The 17089-nt window shown below is 39.7% G+C and overlaps 1 protein-coding gene across 5 annotated transcripts in view; it reads left to right on the top strand.

Moving 5' to 3' along the window:
• ehmt1 (euchromatic histone-lysine N-methyltransferase 1) overlaps positions 1-17089 on the top strand; it is a 62320-nt gene that overhangs the window by 16931 nt on the left and 28300 nt on the right. For 4 of the 5 annotated variants that reach the window (XM_015373191.1, XM_015373189.1, XM_015373190.1 and 1 more), the window contains exons 2-5: positions 9344-9425; positions 9510-10027; positions 14448-14670; positions 14756-14904. In XM_015373191.1, coding sequence (XP_015228677.1) covers positions 9344-9425; positions 9510-10027; positions 14448-14670; positions 14756-14904 — 972 coding nt within the window. Of the gene's footprint in view, positions 1-7837; positions 7970-9343; positions 9426-9509; positions 10028-14447; positions 14671-14755; positions 14905-17089 lie in introns of those variants that run through there. The other variant, XM_015373193.1, reaches the window with a different exon arrangement.

Genomic DNA, 17089 nt, shown 5'->3' on the forward strand with positions numbered 1-17089 from the left:
GATGTGATTTACACCCCTATTAAACACTATAGAGAAACTAAAAATGGGATAAAATCCAGCATAAATCTCAATAGCTCCTGAAGCACAGCTGCAACTCTGAAGTCCACCATAGTTGCTGGTGTTGATGGATTGGTAAGCTACCTGCATGCATTTATAAATCCTCCAATTTTTAGTCAGTTGAGTGGTTAGGGCTGTCCACACCGACCGGCACTGGGGGCTGGCCTTAAAATTTCCCACAACAGGTGCAGGTTTTAAATATAGCTAGTTTTGCTCCTGCTTCATGGGGACATGAATAGAAGCTTGGTCGACACTTCTACACCCAGCTTCATGTGGGCACGCACTAAAATGTTTTTTGTTACAGTGACCACCTTTACATTTTGACGTAAAAGCAGACATTTATGAAATCTTAACATCTTATGGCTATGAAGTACGTAGGTTGCTGCATCATGTTGTTGACGCATTCTAATGAAGGAGGGACTATCACACTTCACAAAATAGGTTGACAAATTGAAACAGAATCTCTAGACATCAGCTACTAAGATGAAGGTGATGCACAAGAATAACAATTTAACTGCAAAGTGGCTCAGGGAAAACAAAGTCACTGTTTCATGGTGGCCATCTCAAAGATTTTCTATCCCTTACCCACGGGAGGCTGTTGGCTGAGCTGAAATGTGTGTGTGGGCAAAGCAGCCTATAGACCTAACTAAAAACAGTTCTGATAATGATGATTCTAACAGACCTAAAGCAGAAGGAATATCTGAACCATCGCAGTAAAACATATTAAATTTTTAAGGCATAGCAAGGAAGGATTAAAGCAGTGTAATAGCTTAAAAAAAGTGAATGTAAATGTAGTCTCCTGCAGACGCTGCCTCTGTCTCTTTCGATGTAAACTCTCTTTGTGAAAAGCTTGGATACTTTACGTTTTGGAGCTCTGACTCTAAAGATAGGTTGCAGGCTTCGACATACCAGCTAAACCTGATCTTGGAGAGACAATAAAGGATTGTTCTGGTTTAAAATACAAAAGTATTTGTAGTACTCCAAACTTGACAGCAATATAGAATCTGGTATTCAACTCTAAACCATTAAGGGTAAAATGTCTTCAAAGATACTGCTTCACATTTAGTGTAATCTACTGTGTTTTCATGTTAACTGAGGCCTTTAGTTCTGCTGATCATCTCCCTCAGCGTTGGTTTTACATTTGAAGATTCCTCTGTGTTCCAATCCACAAGCCTCCCAACCCCTTCAGTTCTCCATCTAGTGGAAAGCTGCTGCAATGGCTGTGCCATGTCGGTAAACAGTCTAGTTGTGAAATGGCGGAGCTCTACAGACAGCTTTCTCTGTCTCCCTTCCCCCCTCTCTGCATTCTGGCTTCAGTTTCAGTTCCACTTTCCACCACTAGGGGGAGAGAAAAGGTTGGTTTTGTGTTTTTCTTTGAACAAAAGCAGGGAAATTGCAGTGCTCCTCTGGTCTTCTTGTTTCCAGGTATTCCTCCGGCAGGTCAAGCTCCACTCAGACTTGATGGTCTTTGGGAAACAGTCTCAGTTTTTGTGCTGCAGAGCAGTGGTTAAGCTGTCTCTGATTGACAAAGGTTCTCTCTGATTGACATGGTGCTGGTCTGCCTTGGGTTCAGGGACTCTGATGCACCTATTTTAAGAAGGATTGTGGATTTCTGGCCTTTTTGCTTGTGTAATTTGGGCCTGGGTTGCAGAGAAGACTCAGACTGTCTGGTAAAGGAGAGAAGGCCTTGATGACAAACTGTCCAAATGAGTTAGTAGTATGCAGCTCCCAGGTGCCTCTGTGTCCTTTTGGTTTTTTAATTGGGTCACAATTTGCTTCTCCATTTAGGAAAAATCTGTCTTCCAGATCTGCTTTATCTCTCTTGTTTTTGATCCTCATGTGTGTCTGGCCTTGTTCGGCTTCCTAAAAACTTCACATGATGTAGAGGAGAGCTTTAACAGTAGTCATTAACACTTGCTTGGATGTTGTTAAAGGTCAGACTGATCCGAGGTTCTATTACTTTCATATTTGTGCTGAAATGCTGTCAAAAATTGAAAGTGGCAGGGAAGTGGCGATTGCATTCATGCCACCCTGCAACTCCTGTGCAGGGACACATAATAGAAAACATGAGTAATCCGATCATTGATTGTACATTTCCTCAAAGGGGGACACCAGTCGGATCCCCAGACGATCTGTTTACTGCAGCCTCCCTGTGGTCTTCCTTCTCATCCTATAATGTCATTCCCGAGGTCTCTAATTAGTCTGCATATCATGATTACATTGTGTTTGTGTGTCAGGATGAGTTCATTGTATTAGCAGTTGGATATTTCTGATTTTCCCTCTTGATTGATTCTTATAGACATACCTGCATGTTTTGTTCTTCTCAAATGTTAATGCATCAGCAGGCAAGTCATTGATGTAAATATGGAACTAAGAATCCCTCTCACTTGGTCTGGTTATTCTATGGTTTGGTTGATCCTTGCATAATTTGGCTGTTTGAGCTGACAGGAAGGAGGAGGAGATGGAAAACTTCATTTGTGGGATCAATAAATGTGTATCCTGACCTCTTAAACTAACATACTTTTATTTTACACTCTGTCTTTTCTACATTGGATTATTATTTTCTTGAGAAAGATGCAGAGAGAGAATATTATAAAGTAGAGCAGAATTTCTAAGGTCGAAGGAAATTACACAGATTTTTTTTTTTACATTTGTGCGAACAAATATCTACTGACCTTTTTTTTTAATTTGTGTTCAGACCTCTTTCTGATGCCTCCAAATAAAATCCAATCGTTTAACTTCAGAATTCACAGGATTAATAAAGAGTCTACATGTATGTTGTTTATTCTCAGTGTAGTTTCAGCTGCTTTTGATGGCCTCAGAAGATAAAGGAGCGGAGCAGACGGATTTGGTAGAAAGTTGTGTAAAAGTTTAGAGAAGGATTAGGGTTTAGGACGGTGTAAGAGGTTTGTCAGAGCTCAGTTTAATCCAAAGAGGACATTATAAACAGGCGAGAAATAATGAGGTGATGACACTGAAGGCCTTTCAGAAATCTGTAGCTAAGGTTGGAAACTATGCAGGGCTTCATCCAGAAAACTGACCATGCTTGGGTGGTGGGTGCTGTTAAGGTGACCTGCCTTGATTTTGCTTAAAGTTAAATGTTGACAGCAAATAAGAAAATTTGACTAATTATGTGTCATTGTTATCTCTTATTACCAATTAGTAAGTCTTACATCAAGACATACACTTGAAATACTTTAACAAAAAAAATTGCAGTGAATAAATATCAGTTTTTTACAGTTAGATTATATTCTTTAAATCCGTTATCAGTTAGTGAACCCTGAAACAAGCAATGTAATGCTGGTTAAATTCCAATGTAAAACAAGTAATATTAAAAAAAAAAGTGCAAACAGGTAACCAGCAAACTAATCACTTCAAGGCCAGCGAAGAGAAACATGCTTTTCTACTTTTTATGGCACAGGCTGCACATTGGCTGACGACAGGGAATCATTTGGGGGTTTAAAATTTTTCTAAAGCTTTCTGGAAGTCTGTGTCAGCTGCAGAAGGTCCATTTGTTTAACTGTGTTTTGTTTCCCCTGCTGCATATTTCTGAGGCCTGCCTTTATCTATTGCATTATTATTATTTTTTTGTTTCAACCAAGATTTCAGTTGCAACTTTCTTTCAATTAACTTTCTTTCAATTGTCCTCTTTGCTAAGCCGAAGCATGTACATGTTTGGCGCCAGGGTTTTGATTGTTTTCATGACATTATCATGGTTGTGCATTGTAAAAAATAAATAAATAAATAAAAAATTCCTAATACTAATTCTAAAGTTCGATTTATGTAACTAAGGATAGATTTCAAAAGAAAATCTATCCAAGCTCTCCTTACAGTAGCCATTGTCTACCACTAGTTGATTGATTTGCTGGCAAATGTTGATATGAAACTAAATTAACTCTGCAGTCATGAAATTCAGGTTACAGCTAGGGAAATGTTTTAATACCAGCTATCAAATTTAAGATCAGATCGCAAAGAATCAATCCTGAATCTTAAAAGTTGGAATTTAACCTGTACTTGAAATATGAATCGAAAACAAACCCTAACTAAACCTGTGAAGCTCTGGAGTGAGAAAGTTACTCTTGTTAAATGTAATATATCCAAAATTTTGTCTTTCTGCGATTAAAAACTTTTGTTAAATTGCGACAACACTGCAAATGGAAAAACATTGCCCAGCCCTAGCACAAAGAGCTATTAGAAAAGTAAAAACAAAAAACTCTTCCTGTTCATAGCCGAAAAATGTTGTTTCTATAGTTAACAACTGGTAAAGCATAGGTTAGAACTAGTGCTAAGCTATTATGCTTATAGCCGAAATTGTGATTTTTTTTTTTCCTAACATAACTGCTCTTTTTTTTGTTTTTTTGTTTTTACAGTTTTTCACAACACGAACCACAACCATATATACGTTTGGCTTCAGGGTTTCATTGTTTTCATGGCCCAAAATGCTCTGTTGGCCAGAGTCCTTCGTTGCTAGACATTACTGTTGTATAGAAATGCTAGGTTGTCAGCACAGATCTGTGTGCTAGCTACAACACTTTCCCTTTTGTGAGGTATCAAACCCACCATCAGCGTGTTACTGCCATCTACAGGGGGAAAATGAGAAAGTTAGTCTTGCTGTTGTTAAATATAATGTGACTAAAAGTGAAATGCCTCTACGATTAAGAAATTTCGATTTTAAAATTCTGATTATTTGGCAAATGCAACCATATTAAGAAAATGCCACAACTATAAAACAAAGCATAATATATAAATATATATTTTTTCATTGAGTACAAAACAATCTTAACTGACTCATTCCTTTAGAATCATTTTAAAGATTTAGGTTCAAACTCATTGTTATGGGTTAAATACCCTAGGCTGATTTTTACCTTCACTGCTGCCATGAAGCTGTTCTGACGACATGCTAACATCCAAGCTACATGGCGCTGGGTCAACCTAATCTAGTTTTCTCCTCTTTTGTCAAAAAAGTATACGAGCGGGATCATCATACCCACAGCTCATTTAGCTTGAAAAATTTAAAGAAGTTATTAGCATGTGGATAAGTAGAAACAAATATTGACTCGTCTGCTCTTCTGTTCCTGTATTGATCATATAGGAAACAAAAGTCAAGTGTTTTGACTCATTTCATCACAGATCATGTATTTTCCAACTGTTTCTATTGTATAGAGAAACGGTTATGTAAAAACAACACTTAAGCCTCTCTCCCTCTGAAAAAAGCGGATTAACGTGTTTTTCAAATATGGGTTGACATGCTAAAAATTGACATTTGGCTACCTTCCCACCAGCAGAAAAGGCTGAGCCTAACCCCTAGCTAGCAAGCTGCGTGACGTCGGTGATAGTGTCACGTTTCTGGTGACACTATCATGCTGGGTTAGGGTTGATGCTGTCACCAGAGCAACAGAAATCAGGAAAGTAAACAATGGAATGCAACATGTAAGGAAGCAAGGTGTAGTCAGTATGCTTTTTTGTTTTGCTCTATTATCTGTCCAAATCTCTCTTACGAGTGCTGCTCCATGTTTATCGAATGTAAACAGACCTTGTTTCGGCTTGTTAGATCAGACGCTTGTTGACGTCTACACGTTGTGTTCAATTGTGTCACGTAAATTAGCGGTTCAACCCGGTTCCGGTGTTCCAACAGCATGCCAATCAGAGGCGAGGCGATTTTAATGCAAAGTCGTTTGACCTGGGTAGACACGCAGCTCTGACCTGTTCCCACTGCCACTAAAAGTCGATTTTTTTTCTGGGTTTAAATGGGATTTTGTGCCAGTGGGAAAGGTGTATTATTCTGGCAGTGGTGGGAGACAAGTAATGGCAACCAACCTGGCCTATAAAACCGTGGGGAAAACCATACTCTGTTATTAGGATAAGTGTAGGTTATACTCTCCAAATATCTGCCGTTTATGGAAGAGGTGGGAGGAATAAAACCATGCCTGAAATAAAGCGCTGATTGGTCGTGTTTGAAATTTGCCACAAATGATGTACGATACTCTGCAAAAATGGAAGAATGCTCATTAGATAAGAACAAGGATGAGTTTTTGGACTATTAAAAAGGGCTGCTAGTGGTGAAAACAATAGGAAAGATTTGCACATATGGACCAAAAATAATATCTAGATATTTTTGGACTGTATGGCTATATTTAAGATATTTATCCATAAAATAATCATAACGAGACACCTCTGATTCAAAACTCAAACCAAACAACTATAGATTAACATGAGATCACGTCAGAAATGGCAAGAATTCATAGCAGTAATACTATTAAAAAGTAGACCATTTGATACAAACATATATAGACCTCTTTCTTTTCTCTTTTGAAAAAAAAGAAGATATTTTTCAAAAAGGCAATATATTGCCCAGCCCTAAAACTGCTGCTCCATTTCATTGAAATGTCCACAGATCGATTTAAAATAAGGAAATTCATGCAAGAGTGACATACACATCGGTCATTATTCAGGTTTTTCCTTGAATCCATATCAGCTGACGCAGGCTTTCACTGATTCATTAATGCATTCAGCAGTCCTACTTTTTAGATCGTGTGAAGCACATGCGTTGCCACATCCTTCTATTTGCTATCCACTGTTAATGTTTTGTTTGATTTGTTAATAAATGTTATTTTTTTGTTTACATAGAGACTTTTAACTGTTATCACTGTGTTATTTCTACTCTGTAAATATAGTAAAACAAAAGCAACATCTGCATAAAGATGCTGCAAAACTCAAAATAATCTGCAGCAGCCCTAAAAAAAAAAAGGTATTGTCTCTCTCTAATTCACATCTACTTTGCCCAGAGGGTATTGCACCAACATTGTGATTAAGAAAAAGAAACTGCAAGCAGGTGCATGGGGTGTCATTGCTGTTTTGGTTTTTAAATTCAGTTGTAGACCGTTATCTCTTCACTAGTTTGCATAGCTCCACAAGATTGTTTAAACTTGATTTGTCTTTACATATAACTTTTTTTTTTTAGCCGTTTCCTTGTTTACTGTAATGTGCTCGTCTTGCCTCACATCCTCTTGTCTTGCTTTTTAAATAGTGGGACAGCCATGTTTTGGAACTGCAGGAGAGGGTGAATAAACCGTACCATTACCAACTGTTGCAAACAAACAGGATACATTTGAATTCAAAAACGCTTTATTAATCTCAAAGGAAAACAGCCTGAAGACGTGGTGTTTGTACCATCAGGGTGTGGGAAGGCTCGTTATTTAAGCAGGAACAGGAGAGCTGGTCTGAGGTGGATGGATGGAGTTATAATTACAATAAAATGTTTTTTATTCAAAGCTCTCTAAACTCCTCCTGTTTGGAAAAAAAGAATAATTTAGTGACTGAAAGATCTAAAGATAGGTGGCAGGCCTTGACATACCAGCCTCACCCGACATTGAAGAGACGGTGGTGTAATATTCAGAGTCTAACAGCAGTATTGACTCTGGTATTCATTTAGTCTAATCCACCATCTTTTTATGTTAGGTGAGGCCTTAAGTTCTGCTAATCATTTCCCTCAGGTTTGGTTTTACATTTGGAGATTCCTCAGCGTTTTATTCCATAAGCCTCTCAACCCCATTCAGTTCTCCATCTAGTGGAAAGCTGCTGCAATGGCCGGGCCATGTCAGTAAACAGTCTAGTTGTGAAATGGCGGAGCTCTGCAGAAAGCTTTCTCTGCCTCCCTTCCCCCTTCTCTCTCTCCCTGCCTTCTGACTTCAGTTTCAGTCCCACTTTTCACCACTAGGGGGAGAGACGGAGCTGTTTTTTTGTGTTGCTCTTTGATTAAATAGAGGAAACCGCAGGGTTCCTCCAGTCCTTCCACTCCCAGGTGTTCCTGCAGCAGGTCAAGCTCCACTCAGACTGGAAGGTCTTTGGGAAACAGCCTCAGTTTCTGTGCCACAGAGGAGCTGTTGAGCAAAGCTTCTTACTGATTGACAAGGTGCTGGTCTCCTTTGGATTTAAGTTCTCTTAATCACTCGTTGTAAGGTGGACTGTGGATGTCTGTCCTGATGGTTTGTGTAGAGTGTGTCTTGCATGCAGGACTCAGGCTGTCTGGGAAAAAAATGAGACGGCCTTGATTAGAAAGTGTCCGGATGGGTTTGTCAATGTGCAGCCTCTGGGTGTCTCGACGTTCTATTGGTTTTCTGATTTGGCCAATTTGAAATGACACTGTACTCTGTCTTTAGAAAGACTCCTGATCCTGTTCTCTACATGTGTTTGCACCTGGCCTTGTTTGGCCTCCTAAAAGCCTCAAACGGAGTAAAGAGGGGGCCTTAACACTCGTCATTCAGGCTTGTCTGGATGTTTTTAAAGGTCAGGCCGATCCAAGCCTCTCTTGCTTTTTATATTTGTGCTGAAATGCTGACAAAAAACTGTAGAGTCTGCAACAAAGATGGGTGCATTCAGCCTACAGTGATCTATTCCTTTTTTCCTGAAGGGGAAGAGGGTTGGATTTTCCTGCAAGAGGTTAGAGATGATTGATGGATGTTTTAGATTTGCTGGGTATTTCAGAAAGATGGCGGTGTCGTATCTTTTTGCTCACCATACTCTCCCCTTGATGCCAATAATCTAAGAAATTGGTTAATTCAGGAGTTAAGATGCATTAATTGCAGCTATTTTTGTCAGATTTTATTTCTTGTTCCTCGTTTTTTTTGTATTAATAGAAAAATTAGTAAATCTCAAGCTCAAAAATAGTTTCACTTTATAGATATTTTGACCTGCTTAGAAGAACAACCCTTAATCATTTTCCCAATGAACCATACATTTGCTACAGAAGAAATATGAGAAGTTCTTTATTTTCTAAGAGTGAATCTTTCTTAAAGGGGAACAAACATGAACATTAAATGAACACTGCATTTAAGGAATAGGATCTTATAAAAGAATCCAATAAAATGCAGCCGGTTGGTTGAACCGGTTTGATCTGCTCTCTAAAGCATGGATGTGTTCAATCAGCCCAAACATGCCAACCTTCCTTTGGGAAATCGCTCTGCTGCTATTTCCACAGATTTTCGCTTCAAGTTGATTAATGCTACAATCGACGCAACAATTAGTTTGTCTCTTACACAGAACAATTTTCCTGAGGTACTACAGAAGATTCAGCTATGAATAGCTCAAATAAAGTCAAATGTTTTGGTGGTAATCCAGAAATCAGAGTTAAAGCGTTGTTATGATGTTAAATAGTATCTTCAAAGTGAGGAGGAAGAGGTTTGTAGAGAAATATAATTAAGGCCTCTGAGGTTTGAGGATGACACTGCTATAAGGTATTGTTTTTTTTTTTAACTGGCTACTAATGGTTCACATACTTTATCCACAGCCCGCTGGTTTAGCCGTGGATAACGTTGCACCCCCAAAGAAAGAAGGACTGGATCACCTGAGCTACAGAGAGGAGAAGTCAGGTCAGACTTCAGATTTACTTCTGAGAAGTTTGGATTCAGTGTCTCATTACTAAACATTTTTATTTCTACTGTTGTCTAAATCAGATAAGGACAAAGACGTAGCAGCAGGACACGGCTCTCCCCCTGCAGCAGAGGCGATGCTTAACGGCGCAGAAAGCGACAATGGGAGGCACACGGACCTGACGATAAGCAGCACTAAGGCTCTGCCGTTGGTGAATGAAAATGGCTCCGCAGAGGCGGAGACTCCACATGGATCTGTAACTGGAAGCAATGGGTTCATTCTCGATAAGGAGCAGCAGCAGCAGGACACGAACGCTGCAGTGACGCCCGATTCAGGAGCTTCCCCTCTCAGGACTAACAGGCTGCCTTCGGGCTCGCCGACAGGGGGACAAACAGCCAAACCTCTGCTCACCTCAGCATCAGGGTGTGCGCAGAGCTCAGGTGCTTTAAGGACTGCCCCCAGTACGGGGAATCTGTCAGGACAGGGGACATCGGACTCTAAAAATGGATTTGCTTCAAGTTCTGTCACAATTCCACCACCTGTTACTGTACACAGAGCCCGGAAGACCATGTCCAGACCTGCAGTCAGCCCGGCACAGAAGGTAACACACATTTACACTCAGTTCTTCTCTGAACTTCCTCCATAGTGCAGCTTTTGTTAGTTTAAAAGATAGGCTGCACAAAAATGTGTTACTGTCTTCCTTACATAAATATTAAGCTCTGTTCAGATGGATTGAGTCATTTTATTTGTATTTTTTCCAAGCATCTTGGAACTTTCTTCATCGACATGCACCGATCTGAGTTTCCAATATTCAGTCTCCTTTTCTTTTCAAACTTTGGCTTGTTATTGTTGACATTGCATGATTTAAGTTTCTCTTGAATATTTTAGTAACATAAAACAGGTCTGTTTTTGGTGGCTGAGGAGCTTAATCTCAATATTTAGATTCAAAAGAGAATAACCATCCATTAAAATATGGTTTAATTGATATCACTTCAATACTGAGCAATAGTTTTGTAATTACATATTTCATAATATCATGCTGCCTATGCTCAAGCAGTATTTTTTTTAGCCTTTCTGCCTTGAGTGTTCATGTAGCTGTGCAAAACCTTGAAAACACAATCTGATTTTGCATCCAATCCAACAGAAAATCGTGTCTTACGAGGTCGTAGTTTTCAGCGCTCATTGAAAGTCTTTGGGGTTGAATATACCTGGCATAAATTTCTACAATGCAGCACCTAGGTTAATACCGCAATCATATAAATATTTATATGCAGGCCAGGCACCTCTTTGGACTCCTTATGAACCGTTCGGTTCGACTGTCTCGGTTCGGTTCGCGTGTGTTTTTCACCATTAGTAAACAAGAAGAAGAAGAAGCGAAGCAGCGTAGCCGGGTGTAGCAGAAAAAAATCAGTTGTTGTGGAGAATTGTGTGGGTATGGCGAGTGCGAAACAACAAGAGTTGGAAGACGGCAAAAAGAAAGTTGTGGATAAAAGTGTAACAGTGTGCAAGCATAGTGCAACATGTTTTGTTTATGCTAACAGCAACACAACCAACATGTCGGGCTAACCGAACCGAAAACCGTGACCACAAAACCATGAACCGAACCGAATAGTGGATTTTGTGAACCGTTCCGCCCCTAATAAATATATCTATATATATATATATATATATATATATATATATATGCCAATGGTAGATATCTCTTCCTCTCTTTAGTGGAGGAATGGAACAAAGGTACGGCACATCGAGGCAAAACAAACACTGAAAGAAATTATTAAGAAAGGAGAAGAAATAGGAAGGGATTAAGTAACTAACAGTTTGGAGCCTAAGGCTTGGTCAAAACGCTTTTTTCCAAATCTGAAAGATGCTTTTTTTTTTTTTCTTCACCCCAAAATTAAAACATTTTGTGCATTTAACTGGGTTAAAAGTAAAGAAGAACAAATGGAATATTCAACACCCTTTTTTAAAAGGGAAAAGAAAGTATAGCTGCAAAGCCAATCCAGCTCTCAATCAGAATACAAAGAAGCACCAGCCTGTGCACCATACACCAAAACAATTTTAATGGAAAGTACTTTTTAAATAAATTTAAAAAAATGGCCACAACAAAGGCTGTGTCCGAATGTCCGCCGTAACACCTAAATCCCTCTATCACTATATCGAGCAGGGACTTGATAGTGAACTCGGTTAACTGACTGTTCGGACAGATGATCAACACGTTTCCCTCCCTGTTGGTCACTTAACTCTACATGGTGCCTGTGCCATCTTTGTTCTTTCTTCCTGCCACGACAAATCCCATGATGCTTTGTGAGGAGAGCTCTCGCAAAGTGATCTCGGATATATCTGTTCATCTAATGACCATTGATGATCACCACTTTTCAAGGTGCATTGTGGGGAAAATTGGAATCCATTACTTTTTCATTCACTAGACATCATCTAAAAAAGCATAATCACTGTATAATGCCCTGAATAGTGATTAGGGCGGATGTTCAGACACAGCCAAAGTTGCATAATGGTTTATAAAGGGGTGAGGCTGTGAAAGGTAATTATCAAAGAACATTTTGTACGGTTTGCACAAAGTTTTTTTTTTTTCTGAAGCTTTCTGAAGCTCAAAGAGTTTTTTTTTAACTAATTTGATTGTGTATGTCTTAGTTTTCTCCACTTGCTATGCATGCACTCTCTGTTTCCAAATGAACAAAGCTGACTGGTTTACCCTGGGAGTTTTTTTTTTTGTATATTCCCCAAATTAGGTGGTTTTATTTTGCCACTGTATCTCTTTTCCCGTTTGACACATATTACAACCAAATTGCTGCATGGGTTTTCTTCAACTGCTCTCTCATGTACATCAATATTTTATTGGGTATCAAAATTAGGATATGACACTGATCTTGAACTGACGATTATTTTAGTGTAGGGGGCAACAGATATTAGCTTTTTATTAATCAGAATAAAAGAAAAAAATAATGTTGACAACTGATGAAATGGACAATTATCTTAAGAGCTTTGTAGGTGGCTTTGAAAAAAACATTTTTTAATTTATCCCTAGAAGGACTGTTTCATCATCCTACCTCCAGACTAGACACCAACCAGCAGTATGCCCGCAGCATTCTCTGACCACCAGCTGTCATTTATCCAACTCCAGCACTTCGTTTTTAAGGTTTTGCCTTGGCTAGCCGTAGCCAAGCTGCTCATTTTCCCTGGCAGTCTCCTGAAACATAATCCTGTAACTCCCGGCCAGCAGTAGCCTCTCCCCCACCCTCACTGTTCTGTTTCCTCTGCGTACTTTTTCAATCTTTCGCCGTGCTCCTTAGATCCTCCACAGTAAGCCTAGCTAGCCTCGGTCAGCCGTATCCTCTCTCCGCCCTGGAGCTGGTTCGCCGTTGGACTCATCCAAACTTCCACTATGTACATTAAGACTACGATGGATATATGTTGATGCCTGGACTTTTAAGGGCTGCGAAAACTGTCTTTTAAACTCAGCAGTAGACCCTCCGAGGACACAGCGGGGGTCATTCTGGAGGTAGGATGATGAAACAGCCCGTCGCTGGGAAAAACAGCTCACCGAGGCAGATGAGCACAATGTTGCCAGCTCATTGACTTTATTTCTACCATTTCCCATCTTGTTGCAGACTTTGGTGACAACAGATGCCGTGATAGCTGATAGTTTAGTGCCTTCAGTGAGTAGTGAGTGAGTAAGCCCCTCCCTCTTCCAAAACACTGTAGCTATAGTTTCCCCATTGAACATGAATTGTGCAAATGTGCTACGCTTCCACATGTCCCCCCTGTATTAAAAATTTTGATGTACATATTATATATTTCATATTTATTTTCTTTGAACCTGTGGCACTAAAATAGATCCTCCCTGCATTTATTGCATACATACATAACCTCATCCACTATGTGCCTTTGGTAACGGTCTTTAAGATGCATTTGACACGAAAACGATTTATTTTCAGATCAGGTTAAAATAACCTTCTGGTACACTACAAAATGTTTTTAAAGTTTATATTGTTTTTTTATGTTTTTGGAGTATTTTTAATCATGATCTGTCTCCTAATGTTGATGTACCTATGATAATGAAATGTGATTGCATCATTATCTTTTTCTAACATCCCTTATTTTGATATGCATGTTTATCAGAGGAAAACACAAATCAAATTGTTATGGCTTCATTATCATGACTGGTCTTACGGAAAGTGCAATAAAAGGCATATGACAAAGGTAAAGGTAAAACCTGCATAAATTATTATTTAGCTGAAGAGAAGGGGCCTTTATTTCCATTTTCAATGGGAGATGTCAGCTAACATCGGGGAGGTGGTGCCCTAGTGGTTACTGCATAGAGCTTTGAATCCTGAGGTCCTAAGTTCAAGCCCCACAGGTTGCCATTCGGGGTCCTTGAGCCAAACCCTTAACGCCAGACTGCTCCTCTGGCACCGCACTTTAGCTGGCAGCCTTTAAAAAAAAAACCAGCTTGCTTACTAGCTAATCCTTTGTTTAGATCTGATTGGATCAAACTCTTCCTTTGGCTTGATTTTGAGGACAACCTTTCATAGGAAAGAGCAGCAAAGAAACAGGCAGGTAGTTTGGCGTTTGGTGACTGGAAAGCCCCATTGGAAAAACTCATGAAACATAAGTTATTATTACCCATGTTATTTAAATTTAAAAAATGCTGCTATTTAAGAAAGTTCATAGTGCCCCTAATTTGCCCCTAACTTTGTGAGCAATCATGCTCAGGGTAAAAAAGCTTAGGCTACAGCCCTGATAGGTCTTCAGGACAATCATCCAGCCATCTTTTTTTTCTTTTGGGTCTTAAACATTTAGTTGCATCTTGGTGAAATCTACCCTGATTTGTTGTGTTTAAATAAATACGGATGTTGAAGAATGAAATAAAAAATAAAAGGTAAATCAGTGTGACATGAAGGAATCTTGGGAGAAAAAAGCTTATCGGTTAGCTGTAACGAACAGACTTTAAACCTCACCATGTTGCAGTGCTTCTAACATTTCATTGTTTTTGTCACCTGTAGCTTATTAACAGGGAGTTGAAACAAGCAAACAGTGCCAAGTTGGAGTCTCCAGTCGCGCCAGATGTGCAGAAATCCTCTCAGCCGTCGCCTGCGTCGAACCATCTACCTCAGAGTCCACCAGAAACGCCAGCTTCAGCGCACACTGCTTCATCAGTTTCACCAGCAGCTCCCACAGAGCCTGCAGCTCCCTCGGCTTCTTCAGCTCCTGCTAAGTTTCCCCTAGGTAGGACCGAGCCCAACGACTGACGTTCTGATGGAAACCATTGGTGCCTGATGATATTTGGAATGTTCCCTTTTCTCTGAACCAGGACCCTACTCATTAGGCCTTTCATCCCGTAAGAAGAAGAGGAGGATGGGAACATACAGCCTGGTTCCCAAGAAGAAAACCAAAGTGCTAAAGCAGAGAACCATGCTGGAAATGTTTACACAGCTACAACAGTCAACAAAGACCCAACAGGTCTGACATCCTTGTTTGAAAAAACATCTCTTTCTGTAGTTTACATAAAAAATTGTCCATATATGGCTTTAACTAAACTAAGAAAAGCAGTATAGTCAGGATAAGATGAATGTGCAGCTTCTTTAATTAGCATATCAAACTTCTTAATTAGCTTCTTTAGGTAGCATATCAAGACATAACTTAAATAGTACTGATTCTTAAAGGTATATTGGAGGATGTTTTTTTTCCCGTGTGGATCATCAAAATAAGTGGTCCTCCTAATTGTCAATCATTCTGGTGATAATGTTTATGTAAGGCCATTCTATGTGTTCGTCCCCGTTTTCATTTACCGAGGGTGAGTCTGACATCTTGGAAAAATTGCAAATCTTACTTTGGCAATTAAGCTTGTGTGAGCGATGTAAACAGCAACTTTAAAACAGAGCGTGCACGAGGAGAAATGGGCTCATGCACTCTCTCACACGTGTTTAATAGGCATTCCCTCTCGGGAGCGGGTACAGGGTTGTACATGTTAATTTTTTCTTTTTTAAAGTAGAGAGGGTGGGTTTTTTTTCAAAAAATTGCGAAAATGGTAAATGGCATGTACTTATATAGCGCCTTTTTTCAAGTCAGGAGACTTGACCAAAACGCTTTACACTACATTCATTCACCCATTCACACACACTCACACACTGATGGTGGCAAGCTACATTGTAGCCACAGCTGCCCTGGGGCTCCCTGACAGAAGCGAGCCCCTCAACTATACCCTTAAAATGGTACAGTGATCCGCTTCTATAGTTCAAAAAAGTAACATGAGCAATGCAAACTTCAAAAGACACTCACACACACACAGAAAGAAAAATTAAATAGGAAAATGCTATTAAAGATGAATGCTGTAATCACAGACAGCATACGGAACCAAAAGTGAAAATCATGCAAATACTAAAAGTAGCAGCAAGTAAAAATAGCAGCAAACTCGCCTTATAAAATATGGGACCAGACTCTTCAGGCTGATTTATCCTCAGAAACCAGGTCGTCTGCGTGTGTCGCAGTGAACGCAAATGTGCCCCCATCCCTTCTGCAGACACTCTGCAGAGTGCGCGAGAACCCTGGAACCCTTTTTCCACCTGGATCCCTGCTTTTTCGACCTCATATCCCTTCGTTGTCACACAAACGTTCCCCCACTTCCTCACCCCCTCGGCAGTATCTAGACCCACAGCTAGTTCTTGATTGTCCCTCTTGCATTGTGGCGTGGAATAACATAGCGGCGACCATGCTTCAATACTGGGCATGAATCAAAAATACCCGTGGCAAGCTGACTGCGACACACTGCTGGGGTGAGTATAACCAGCCCTTTAGAGAGAGAGAGAGAGTGATGTGCAATTCCTTGTATTCTTTAACAATATTTAAACCATTAGTCCATTTGGACTAAGCTGGCGTAGCTCTGCAGCCCTGCTTTATTTTCCCTTTTAAAAACACTTGATGACTCCCCCTAGTGGTGGGGTGTGCTTCTTCTGCTGTTTATTTGGCAAAAAAAAGAAACACTCATTCACATGTCAAAATCAGATCTTTACCAAATTCAGATTTTTTTTCTGCAAATTTATCCTAAGTCCAAAATCTGCAGTGCTCAGCGAGATAAAAAACAACAAAAACAAAACAACAAAAAAACTGAAGCTCTGACTATTGGAGGGCTAATCAATGCTAGTACCGGAGCGCTGGTGTCCTGTGGCGAGTAAATATCACAATAAACAGATGGTGAACAAATATCACTCTTGAACGACACTTAGGGGAAGTAAAAACGCTTGAAACTGTTTTCTACTTCTACCTGTATTCCAGTGTTGTAAGCTGGCAGTCTGTGTGCTACACTGCCCCCTAGAGCCTACTAGAATATTTGGTACGGCAGGGAAAAGCTGAAGAGAATAAAACGCTGTGCATCTACTCTGAAGGTAGATGCGTCAAGCATAAACCTACCTTAACAGGGTTTTCATGAACTGAAATATCCCGAATTAGGTGTTGAAGGCAGAGAAACCTCTAACAGTTATCAGATTCCCTTTTTTTTTGAGAGCTGGATTTGAATGCACCTGTTCTTAAAAATTATGTTACATATTTGGGTTTATGAGAAGACAAAAATAGACCAAACCAAAAAGCTTGTTTGAATGGGTTGAAATTAGACTTTTCTCTCTAAAATAGTGTAAAGAATTGGTTTAAA

The sequence above is a fragment of the Cyprinodon variegatus genome, unplaced genomic scaffold (assembly GCF_000732505.1).
Source record: "Cyprinodon variegatus isolate N-32 unplaced genomic scaffold, C_variegatus-1.0 Scaffold82, whole genome shotgun sequence".
NCBI classification, from domain to species: Eukaryota; Metazoa; Chordata; class Actinopteri; order Cyprinodontiformes; family Cyprinodontidae; genus Cyprinodon; species Cyprinodon variegatus.